General features: G+C 31.0%; 1 protein-coding gene across 2 annotated transcripts; it reads right to left on the bottom strand.

Moving 5' to 3' along the window:
- Positions 1-1,886: 1,886 nt before the first annotated feature.
- On the bottom strand, positions 1,887-11,387 carry LOC107452912 (uncharacterized). 2 transcript variants are annotated; one of them, XM_016069543.3, is made up of 3 exons: positions 11,152-11,387; positions 9,601-9,688; positions 1,887-2,846 (listed from the first exon to the last, which is right to left on the bottom strand). In XM_016069543.3, the coding sequence occupies exons 2-3, from the start codon at positions 9,677-9,679 to the stop codon at positions 1,984-1,986; spliced, it is 942 nt and encodes a 313-aa protein (XP_015925029.1). In that variant the 5' UTR covers positions 9,680-9,688; positions 11,152-11,387; the 3' UTR covers positions 1,887-1,983. The 2 variants fall into 2 exon arrangements, with proteins under 2 accessions (XP_015925029.1, XP_015925037.1); XM_016069551.3 differs by lacking the exon at positions 11,152-11,387 and adding an exon at positions 10,781-10,956.
- Between the last annotated feature and the right edge of the window lie 1,658 nt (positions 11,388-13,045).

The following is a 13,045-nucleotide window of genomic DNA, read 5'->3' as shown; positions in this document are numbered from 1 at the left end:
GATAATAGTTTTAAATTCTTGTAAATTCATTGCAAAAGCTGAGGGAAAGTCATTATAGAAAATAACAAATGTCTTAGAATATCTCGCAAAAAGAAATGCTCCAATATTAGTTAGAGCTAGTAAGGCCGAACGCTGCGTTCTTTAAGTAAAAGTGCGAGCTTTGCGCCAAAGTGACGTCACTTGAGAAAATCGGAGGATCGGCGCGGCGAGAGCTACTTCAAAGGAGTGAACCAGCCCTTCTATTCTCTTGAGCCCTGGTTAATACGAGGCCAAGTTGCACTATTAGTGCAAATTGGTCCTTTAACTTGATTACATGATACTACGGTCCAACCTAAAAGAAAATATAGTTCATCTCAACTCTTCATTACATTACGACAGTGCAGAAAATTCTTTGTGATATGCTGTAGTATATAAATTTGGGTAGAGTTCAAAATTATACAAAAAAAGGAAACACCTAGATAACTTTTGATCTAATGATTGAATTATCGCGTACTATATTATAATCTTTATGGTTCGAAGAACTAATCTTAATTATGATAATTCATTTGTGAAGATTTTAAGACAGAAAAACGTACTTTTTTTTGATAGATTTGTATTTTTGAATTTCAAAATAAGGGAGAGTGGCCATAATCTCAAAAACATGCTCTATATAATTCGGCTGAAAAAGCGGTTTAAAGTTTGGACTCCTTAATGTTAATTTCACTTTCAGCATATTTCCCCCTATCTCGATCTCTAAGCAAATCAACACATAATTGCAAATTCATTTTTCAAAGATATCTTGAATAAAAATTATCATTTATTTTAATAATGAACTAACAATATTGAATTGTGAGGTATATTAATTTTTACATTATTTTAATCTAGGTAGTTAAATAACAAAAGCCAAACGGAATTAATCAAACTCTTGAGACTAAGAATTTAAAAACAAGACTAAGATGGTGGAATGCATAAAAATAAAACAGTGTGTAAACACTAAACTATCAGACCAGTAGGGAGAATTTTCGACGATGTCAACCTTCAACTATAAAATAGTATCCCAGCATAGAATCGAGTTAACATGTCATATATTAGAGAATTATAATTGAATAACTGTAGTGGTAGATAAGCTACAGTACTCTTCTACCAGATCTTAATCTGTTATACGATGATGAGCGGATACCACAAGTTTAATCATTGCTGTTTTGTAAGAAACCGGGAGAGCAGTATTATGATCACCGGGCGTTGAGTGCTGATTGTGAGAGTTATATTAAATTCAGGGTCGTGGTTGTTTCTGAGTTGCCATTAGCAGTCGAGTGTTTAGAGGCAGACATTGTGGGTGATCGAGACTGAGTAGCAACAGCACGAAGAGGTGGACAATATTGGGAGTCACAAATTGCAAGTCAACTATTCATTGTGAACCATCTATCAAAGTAGGCATATTCAAATTGAAGTAGGCATGTCTTTCGAGGTAGGATAGTTTAACTCACGTCTGGGTCACCAATGTGGGAAGAGGATTATCGACAATGCCAATTTTCATTTATAAAAAAGATTCTCCAATATAGAATCTTATTAACATGTCTTATATGCTTGTGAATTGGAATTGAATAATTGTTGTGGTAGACACGCTGCAGACCATGTTTCTTAGATAGTTGCTTTCCCTCATATTTTAAAGTAAAAAATTCAAATATGTCAAAAAAAGATATATCTATTCAGAAATAGTACGTTTCTGGGTCTGATTTCGTAAGTTACAATATCTGCACAAATTGATAAGAATATTTAAGTAAACAATTAAGACTGCATTTTTGTTCCGGATAGTTTCGGAAAAAGATCAAAAGTTATTTTTATATCATCTTTTTTATTTTGAGTTTGCAGAAACCAGTACTAAATAAAATAATTACAGAAATATCTTTCAATGGAAATAAAAACTTTAATTTGAAATTCAGAACATTGCAAAAATTTCAAAATGCAAAAAATCGTAACTAGGGAAACTGCTTATATAGAATATTATACGCTTGATAATGGCTTCTTATCCTCAGATTTTCTTGAAATAACAAATAATCTTAATTTTAAATCCTTTCGTGCTTTAAATTTATTATAAATGATAAAAGGAGCAAGCATAACAGTTATTATGATACCAATAAAGCCAGCAGTTTTTCGAATTGTATAGATTGAACTGTGATGTCCGTTTAGATCAGATTCGATTTCATATTGAATATACTGGATATCAATTGTTTCAGTTTCTTTAGGTATATTTGTATTATAATCGATTTCATATTGAAGATTGTGAATGTCATATGTTTCCGTTTCTTTAGGTATATCCGTATTAGCTTCGATTTCATTTAGAATATCCTGGATATTAAATGTTCCTATTTCTTCAGGTATATCCGTATTAGATTTTATTTCATTTAGGAGATCCTGGATATTAAATATTCCCATTTCTTTAGGTATATCAGTATTAGATTCCATTTCATTTAGGAGATCCTGGATATTAAATGTTCCCATTTCTTCAGGTATATCCGCATTAGATTCGATTTCATTAAGTAACTTCTGAATATCAATTGTAAGAGTATTTGCAGGTGCGACCTCGTTAGATTTGATTTCATTTAGAAAATTCAGAACATCAATCGCACCATTTTCTACGGGTATATTCGTATTTGTTTTGACTTCCAGAAAGAAATTTTGAAGGTCAGGAAATTTTTTTGGTATACTTGATTCTTCTTGGTACTTTGATATTATTAATTCTAATTTAGCTCGTTCCTTCTCAAACCAAGTTCTTTCTGAAAAGTCAGAATCTTTTTGAGGAACATTTTCGAGTTCGTTGTTTGACCAATCAACCACGTCATCAATGTCTTCCTTCTCTGCGCCATCTGAAAAAAATTTAGTAATTTTTGATTTACTATGATTTGTTTTATCTAGAAATATTGTTTAAGCTTATGTATGTAATGTAACGCCAGGTAAGCATAGGAAAATTAGCAGAAGTGGTTAAAAATATTAGATAACATTCAAAATCAGAATTTTATTTTATATAAATTTTAGAATTTTTCAGCTATATACAACTATATTCAGCTATATACCTTCCAAACGAACAAGACTATTTAAGATATGATTTCTTAAAAATTCGACTTCTCAGAAACTATTTGACCCATTTCTTTTGAATTTTGCCATTTAAATATGTATTCTTTAAAATGATGTAAAAAGTTGTATACTTTATACTTCAGAAGTTTTTTTTGACAATTATTAAATAAAATTTAAAAAAAATATTCACGGGAAGTTATATTTTACACAGCTTTATCATTTACTAAACAAATTTTATAATAGAATGCAAAATTTTTCCAATTAGTTTAAAAAGTGATAGAAACATGGTGAAATACGCAAAAACTAAAATTAAAATTAAGGAAATCAAACATTGAACCCTCCTGAGAAATTAGTGACCGTATTTCGCAGATTGTGGCTCACCCCCCCCCCCCATCTATATTTTGGGAGCTAGATCCGTCGAAAAAAGGTCTGTTTATTGAGAGAAAGTATATTTTTATGTTCGATTTTGTAACCTAAAATATCGTCTACTCTTATGAATATTAGCATATTTGAGGTCATCCCTTTGAATCCTAATACTGAGCCCAAGAACGTGAAAATCATTTCATTAGATCAAATTATAACAACTTTGGTCCGTTTTACATTTTGCCCACTTTGCACTAATATAAATTTAAGAATGCAAATTTACTAACGTTATAAGGATTCTCACACTTTTTATTTTATTTTCCTATTTTCGATGTACAGTAGAAAGCTCTCTCATGATTGAAGGTTTGAGTGGATGATGTGCATGAAATATATTGTTGTAGTTATTGAAGGTTTGAGTGGATGATGTGTATGAAATATATCATACCTGCCAACTTCCACTCCTTCCGAGAATGGATTCTTAGAGTGGCTGTAAAACAATAAACGAAAAACAATCTGACTCAAAAATATATTTATATTTTGATCCAGTTGAAATTCGCTTGCGTAAAGTTTATTATGCTTTCATATATTTATTGTAATTATTTATATGTAGTGGTGGTCAGACTCATCTATAATTATCATTATAATTCGAAAAGTTGATTGGAATAACCTGAGTATTGCTACCACTTTAAATATGAAAATAAAATCTTCCGGAAAATCCGGAAGGGTTGGCAGGTATGATATATTGTTGTAGGCATTGAGGTTTATCGGAAGGTTTTTGTAGTAGTCCTTACAACATTTATTTATTTTGCGAAGTCTTAAATATGAAGATCATAGTGGATGAAGGATCCATGTGGAAATCTCAGTGTTTCTGGAGTGGAAGAACGATGCAAGTAATAAACAGTCAGTTACTCAAAAAACTTGTCTTATTTAATCTTCAAATGAAAGCTAGGGATATACAAATATTACCCATTGAATGGTTCTGGACAAATTATTTCTCACTGTCAACACAAACCTTATTTACTCAAATTGCTAAATCTGTTTACATTTGTCTGGTAGCAGGTACATGCAGATTTAACAGTTAATTTTTCACCCATTAGGCCAATTCAAATGCATGATTCTTGAATATGGCAGAGAAATTATATCAAATGTTAGAGTCCGAATAAGAACTTTAGAGCTCTTAGTAGGCGTGTTAACTTCGAGCTATTTTTAATTGCTTTGCAAATTTGATAAAAAATTATTTTCCGTGCCACTACATGAATATAATTCAAAAGTTTATATGAAATACCCCTTCGACCACAAACTCTTGTGAAGTCCTTAAAATGTTGTCAAAATTACCAAAAATTCGAAAAACTTTAGTTTTTGCCTAGCACTTGTTAAAATATTTTGCGAAAAGTCAAAATCATTTGACGGTCAAAAATCCAAATCCGTCGAAAAAAAGGTATGTTTATTCAGACAAAGTGCGTTTTTGCGTCTGATTTCGAACTTAAATATCGTCTGTACATATTACTTTGCATATTTGAGGTCATCTTCTCGAGCCATTAAAAGACTGAGTCCTAGAACATGAAGATCCGATCATTAGATCAAAAGTTATTCAGAGTTTTTTTTGCTCACTGTATAGGATGTACTATGGAGTAGGAAAGTTTAACATTGGATAATTATATTCGTGAATTGTTAGCAGTCTAACTTTTAAAAAATATGTCGTAGACGTTGAAACCCACAGAAATGCCAAGGAAATGGATCTGAAATATTACATGCTGAAAGGATCATATTTATTTATGAACTAGTTCTTTAATTGTAAGAAATTTATTGCCATTTTAAGTATTTTTTGCTATGTTTTTTTCACTAATAATATATTCGAATGCATAAATCTACTCCTATTTGTGATTACGAGACAGCAAATTTTTGTTATGTCTGACGTATAAGTCGACCGTTGAAAAAAAACACATAAAAATTTCTATTTTATTGCAAATTTTTTTACAAAGTGTGAAAATTTAAATTTGTCCTAGTTTGGTGAAGACTATTTTTGTGGGTCTCAGCGGATGAGGAAGTAAAATCCATTGTGGAGCTGGATCCGTGTAACAAAACTGCTATCGTTATTGAATCTAATACAGATTATGTTCTGGATTCTTTAAATTTGTTGTTTTACAGTATATCTCAAAAGCTTTAATTTTTTAAATATCCTCAAATAAATTTAAATTTTCATGAATTTTTTCGAACGCGATTTAAAGTATTGTTTCTAAGAAAGCTTTTACATATATAAAAAAATATGAGAGCAAACTAAAAATTGTATATAACATTAAAAAAAGTTTTTGAACAGGGTAAATTGATGTAAAGTTGTTGGGCTTGATGCTTATCATTAAGTTTTTAATCATTTAAAGAATCTCTAATTTATAATATATTAATTTGCACCAAAATATAATTGTAAAACGGTTTACATGTTTATAAACCGATTTTTGTAAGATTATCCTGAAATATACCGTAATTAGATAGAATCATAGAATCACGTTATAATAATAAATAAAAAAAACTTTTCTTTCGATTTTTTTAACTCTAAATTTAGAAACTAATCAAAAAACTTAGTAGCAGAGAAGAGTATGAAAAGCATTACAGGTAAATGGTTTTAAATTAGGGATACAAAAATAATTTAATCCTTTAATGACTTATTAAAGTTACACTAATGACGTCTGATGGAAACTGAATCCTACCATGCAACTTTCTGGCCAGTAAAATGCAGTCTGATTACAATATGAGGAATCTTAATTTTTATTATAAATTGACAAATAACTTATTATAACGACCAAGTGCATATATGAAGGAACATTTTACCATCTCATGGGTTTTTAATGTTTTGAATTATGTTAACTCTTTTTAAATTAAGTTTGTTTCAATTTTCCCAGTAGGTAGTTTTGCACTTAGAATCAGAATTAGTTAATCATGTCAGTGCTCTTGATTATTCCAAAAACACCTTACAACACACAAAATTATTTATTTTACAGTTCTGTTTACAAAAATATAAAATACTAGCTTCATCAATAAATTTCGAAACACTCAGATATAAAATGGCGTAAATAAAAATATATTAATGCTCAAAAATAAACTCAAAGTAATTTTATTTCTTCTCCACAAAAAAGAACGAATAAGCACAAAAAAGCAAAACAAACCGTTACTATAGCAACTTAATTTTGTGAACTAGATTAAAGTTAAAAATTAAGCAGACGATAATTCTCAACAGTAAGATTTCGAATAATCTTTATAAGAGATACATTCTTACTCACTCTATTCTTCGAAACAGAGAGTATTACGTTTTATGAAATACAAAATGAAGAAATACGGTTTGTTCGAAATGCAATATCACCATTAATACTCAGTAACTACATTCTTAGATTGGTGGAGCTTGGCCGTTTGCTATACATGCATTGCATTGAATTTATAGTTTTTGTTCCCTGCGAGCCACCAAGCAGCGCTGGAGGCATTACCATCAAGTTTTGTATACGTATTGGAAATTTTTAAAGAGACGTCTTTTAAATGATGGCTATTTATAGGAATACCAAGTATATTAATAACAAAAGCTTTTTTTTTGAAAGCCATTGACGACCCACCACCGGAAAAATATGATTTGTGCGATCGACAGAACCAGTGTTTTTTGGAAACTTAACCTTGACAAACTAGTCTTAAAGTGTAAAATAAAGGGCTGCTTGGTTTGGCAAGAAATTTCAATTGTAAAATTTTGTTGAAACTCAGTTTCTAGTAACCACGATATTCTTTTCTGGCTGTCTCTTGCTTTTAATGAAGCCAGCTTCGGGTTACCACAATTCCTGTTTACCATTGTGTGATTTGCTCTTTATTTTCATTTGTATATACATAGGCATGTTTTCACATTGCTAAATATCAGAAGGGTCCCCGATTCTTAACTTAAACCAACGAATCTTGCCATTCCACGTTGTTTTCGCTTTCGAAAACTTGTCACCAAAAGATAGCTCCAAGACAATTGATAAATCAAAGAAGCAGGCTTTTGCAAGAATTTTTAGGACATTATAAAAAAAACGTGGCTCTTTCGATTTTCGGAAATTTCTCTTTAAACTATGCATCGCGGCAACAGGAGCCTATTTTGAAATCTTACAATACGTTGTGATGATTCGATTAATAAATTATTATTTTTTTAAAAGTTACTGACAACCTCTACAAGCAGATCCTGTGTATTGACATTCGAATTAAACTAAACTTAATCAGAGGAATCTGTAAGATGATATGTTAATCGAAATGGCTCTAAATTCGATAATGTGATTAAAAACATTATGAAGCGGCAGGTTTTGCGGAAAGATTAGTTCAAAAAGTTATTAGAGGAAGTTTGGTTGGAAATTTATGAACAAGAAATTCAAACTGTTTAAAAGTGTAAGACTAGTAGAAGCCTTGATACTGACTTATTATAGGTAGCTCTTCTCAATTTTCTTTTTCAATTTTTTTAAAAAATATTTAAACAAAAATTATATTTTTTATTTAATTGACTTATTATTTATAAACATTGGTTGAGTTATAAAATTAAAGTATATTATAACTCAAACTCATTAAATGTAGAATCTAAGGAACAGCATAATATGTTTCTTAACATGTAAACATTTTTTTAGAAATTTAAACAGTGATTAATATACTGGAATTGAATAACCAAAACAAGGAAATAGCAAAATAAAATGAGCATTTAATAAAAGGCATGATTTTTTTCCTCAATGCATTTCCAGAACTAACTCCCAGTATATTTGTATGTGTAGTATTAAATTTCCTTTTTTTTTTTAGTAAGAGTAAAACAAAATTGCGTAATCTTACATTAAATGAATACTAAACAAAGAATATCAACTTAATTTTAATGGAAATAAATTGACTTAAATTCTACTAGAAAAGTAAGGTATCTATATTATACTGGAAGTTACTAGTACTTATATATGGCTTAAAACCTTAAGAAATCTGGTCAAACATTCGTGTTCAGATATTGAATTTACTACAATAGTTTATGTCTTCAAATTAGTTTTATTTTATTCACTAGCAATTTACCTACAGGAAATAAAGTTTGTCAAAAAGAAAAAACAAGGAAGCTTTAATATTGGAAAATTTTCGCCATTTTGTAAGTAATCACTACGAACATAGGCGTAACATGAAGGGGCACACTTTATTTTTAGAAAACTATTTGTATTTTTAAGTGTTATGCATAGATGCATATTTATTTTTTATATGTAGGCGCATTTATACGTAAATCTATGCAAAAAACTTCTAGTATAATACTGTTATACTATTTTAAGTACAATACTGTTTTGTAATAGTATAATATGTAAAATACTGTTTTTTAAAAATAAAAACTGTGCTTATGCTACGCCTAGGACTACAAATGAAGCTTTACGGATTTATGTCCTGTAAGACATATGAATAATATTCATAATGAGATTCGTTATAACATTAAAAATAGAATATATTAGTTATATTACGATGTACGTGCAACGGGTGTAGTTGTTGTTGTTGTAGTTCATTTACGTCGCACTAGAGCTGCACAATGGGCTGTTGGCGACTGTCTGGGAAACATCCCTAAGGATGATCCGAAGACATGCCATCACAATTTTGATCCTCTGCAGAGGGTGTGAATCATTAGGGATCTGCTAAATTTGCTTAACTAAAAGGCTCGGCAGTGTTCTAAAAAATAAGATATTAAGTTCTCAAAATTTATAAACATTGTTCTAGTACTCAATAGCTCAAAGATTTAAAAAATTGGAGAGTAAATTAAAAGTGTAAATTCGGTTTGGTACAAAAGATGAGGCTTCTGAAAATTCAACAAAATAAATTTAAAATTAGATATCATGAAATTAAATCATAATAAATTAAATTAATTTAATGATAATTAGACTAATACTTCAAAAAAAAAAATAAGAATGAAAATTTTATCTCAATGACAAAATGCTTTAGCGATGCGCAGAATTTAACAATTTACACCTTGCCAATGAATTTACTTAGACAGTGCAATTAATATTTATTGCAATTAATATTGCAATTAATATTTATTTACGATTGAATTTAAGCTGATAATTATTATAAATTTTTTCAAGTAATTGAACGATTGTTATTAAAATACAACAAGAAATTCGAAGTCCTGTATTTAAAGACAAAAATGCTAGCTTATAATGATTAAACTATAAAGCTTACCAATTACTTCATCGCCGTTGATGCATTGTACGCTCATCACTTGTAATAAGGAACCGATGACAAGGAAATAAAACAACATTTTCTTATTCTAAAAGAAAGTATTATAGTTAAACTTTGTAAAATTATTAAAATAAGTGATTGAAGATGATTGAGGCAAAAATGACAATATTTTCTTACTCAGTAAAAAAAAAAAGAAGAAGAGTATTATCGTTAAAACTTGTAAAATTATCAAAGAAATGATCATAAATGGTCGAGACAAACAGAATAACATCTTACTCTATAAAAAGTAGTATTATTGTTAAATTATTAAACTATAATACTATATTACAATTAAAATATACACTATATTATTAAAAGTAGTATTATTGTTAAACTGTGCCAAATTACTAAATGATAGTTCACAGTTAAGATAAGGAGAAACAGAACTACATTTTTTAGTCAGTAAAAAGTATTATCGTTGAAACATCGCGAAATTACTAAAGAAATGATCGTTGATGGTCCAGACAAGGACACACAGAATATCGTCAACAATATCGGTCAAGACAAGAACGTTATGATCGCAAATGGTCGAGACAGACAAACAGAATAACAAGTAGTATTATCGTTAAATTATTAAACTATGTCACAATTAAACTATACACTATATTACTGAAAGTAGTATTATTGTTAAACGATGCCAAATTACTAAATGATCGTTGACGGTTAAGATAAGGAGAAACAGAATCACGTTTTTTCGTCAATAAAAAGTATGTTGAACATCTTGAAATTACTAAAATGATCGCAGAAGGCCAAGACAAGGAGACATAGAATATCGTTAACAATATCGCTCAAGACAGGAACCTCACAGAATATCTTCGATAATATCAAGCTAAATCGGAATAGTGGAGTTTGTTAAAACGTGTTTTTCAGAAATTGGACTTAATCGAGATTTCTCCAACTCATGTAAAAAACTACGAATATATAGTAAATTTTGAGTGAATATTATAAATTCAGTTGTTTGATTTCTTAGAGTTTGTTCTGTAATGATTTACTTTAAGATATATTTTCAGAATCTTTATAAAAATGTCTGGCATAAATGTTGTTATAAGAAAAAACCACACATTGTAAGAATCTAGACTGTAAAATTCTATATAAAAAATATCTGCATTAAATTTACTCAACTTTTGTGTCAAAAACTCACCTTATCGAATAACAAGAACTTTAATTAATTATTTTTATAAAATTAGAGCACTGAAGTATTCTATTCTGTGCTTTCATTGTTTTTCAATAGCAATAAAATGTAGTTTGATTTTTCAATCTAATTAAGACTCCTCTAAAAATATTTTCGAATTGCAATGTACTAGTGCATTAAAGAATGGAAACATGTGAATTACTTCTATTTAAACTGAAGAAAAACTCAAATCATAATAAAATAGCTTTGTAAAACATATTAAAACGTAATTTGAAAGCAGATTTCCATTAACTTTCGTAATGTTTCATGATAATACAAATCTAATGCGTTTTTTATTACTTTAAATAGTGCATAAATTAAAAAAAAAAACAGTAACAAACCTGTAATCCAGTCAGAACAAATCAGAGAACAGAAACTGTCAAACTCCCACGCCGCAGGAGTTTTCTATCTTAAAGTCAGTAAAAATATTTAAGAAGCACTACTATTAACCGGGTTTAGTTGAAGTTAAGACCAGTTAAAGGCTGAATTACATTAAAAGTGGTCTGAAGTCGGATACAAATGCATTATCCATTACGCGCGATGTCTGGCCTGCACTGAAAGTGATTACATAAGTAATGAAATACATTAAAGAAGCTTCCAATAAACAATATCTTCCATTCACTAGTTGCTTTCATTGCATAAAGTCATGCCATCTTTGCCAAGTGGTCTCCCCTTCCTACCAAATGCTTAGCATAGTGAAGGTAGCAGGTTCATATCGATCGTAACCCTGGATGCATCTTTATGCTAGCCTTATAAAATTTGTGTTATCTCTTCTTTAACTTGAAAGGGATGGGTGACCACATCGATCAGACTACAAAGGACGATGATGTGTGGCATTGTTCCTTGATAAACTGTTCTACTGTAAAGTGCTTAACTTCGCGCGTAGGTCGTTGGATTACCAAAGCGGGGGTATTCCAACCATCCCTTCTACAGAGGATCAAAATGTTGATGGCATGCTTTCGGATCATCTTCTGGAATGTTTCCCAAACCGTCACCAATAGCTCATTGTGCTGCTTTAGCGTAACGTAAATAAACAACTACTACTACGATTCAACTTTGAAGGGCTTAAACCGTATTTGTAATGACCTCACAAGTCTGAATATGTATGTATGTGTAGTTTATTTACATCGCACAGGAGCAGTAGGATATTGGCGGCGGTCTGTGAAACTGTGACGGTTTTTTGATCCTCTGCTGAGGGGATGGCTCTCTTTGTTTTTAATCCAACGACCTGCGCTGCAATTGAAGACTTTACGGTAGAACAGTTTAACGATGATTGATACCGCACAGCCCCGCTCCAATCAAAATAGTTACCCACGAGCACAATGGTCACTGCCAATGATGCTTGACTTTGGGGATCTGAAAATCGTGGACGATCAATTCGCTACGCTGGATGATCAGTCCACTGCATTTATTTATTTATTTTATTGAAATTACATATATTTGCTGACTTGTGTGCTCAATATAGGCTTATAAGTCATTGTCAAGTAGAAAATACAGATAGAACAATTCAGAGAAAGACATCACAAAGAATACATCCAGGCTTACGGCGGGATTCGAACCCGCTACCTCCACGCTTAACACGGCGTTTGGACCGGCGATACCGCTTGGCCAGGGAGGCCCCAGTCCACTGCAGTATGCATAACTATGTGTAACAATAAATAAAGCGTTAGGTCCTCGTTAGCCGAAAGATATTGTCATTCCGTCAAGCATTTGGTAGTGTAGAAATAGTCGGTTAGAATCCTACTGTAACCCTGCACGTGTCTTTGTGCCGCCCTGCTCCAATTTGTGCTGTTCCCCAACTTGATGAAGAAACTTGAACACAAGTCTGTACATGAATTTGCAAAAATAAATTATTAAGTAAAAAAAGGGCACTGTCTGACTACAGTGGATTTGGTTACCATCGTATGTATTTCTTACTTCTCTCTGATTTCACAGTGTGTTGGGAAAAGTCTTCAGCTTCCACAGCCTGCGTCGAGGTGCCTTTCTGAAAAGCCGGTGAATATTACCACCGAACAGAACATGAGCCCGGGGTCTTCGCACCATTACTTAGGGTGAATCCGAAATCGCCAAAAGCTTATCATTGTAGCTCTAATGCAACAATATCCTAAGTTGTCCAGCGTTCCGGGAAAAACTAAAAAATTTAGTGAAATAAATGAAATGAGTCTAATAAATTAAATGGCTAAACCTTTATTTCAATGCGTATGCAAGTGAATAACTAATTATCTTTCGATGTCG

The sequence above is a fragment of the Parasteatoda tepidariorum genome, chromosome 6 (genome assembly GCF_043381705.1).
Source record: "Parasteatoda tepidariorum isolate YZ-2023 chromosome 6, CAS_Ptep_4.0, whole genome shotgun sequence".
Taxonomy (NCBI): Eukaryota; Metazoa; Arthropoda; class Arachnida; order Araneae; family Theridiidae; genus Parasteatoda; species Parasteatoda tepidariorum.
This window is presented reverse-complemented; position numbering and strand designations above follow the sequence as displayed.

Coding starts and splice junctions, on each gene's coding strand:
- LOC107452912 (XM_016069543.3), bottom strand. CDS start 9,679: ATGTTGTTTTATTTCCTTGTCATCGGTTCCTTATTACAAGTGATGAGC. Junction 2,847..9,600: donor CAACGGCGATGAAGTAATTG/GTAAGCTTTATA, acceptor AATTTTTTTCAG/ATGGCGCAGAGAAGGAAGAC.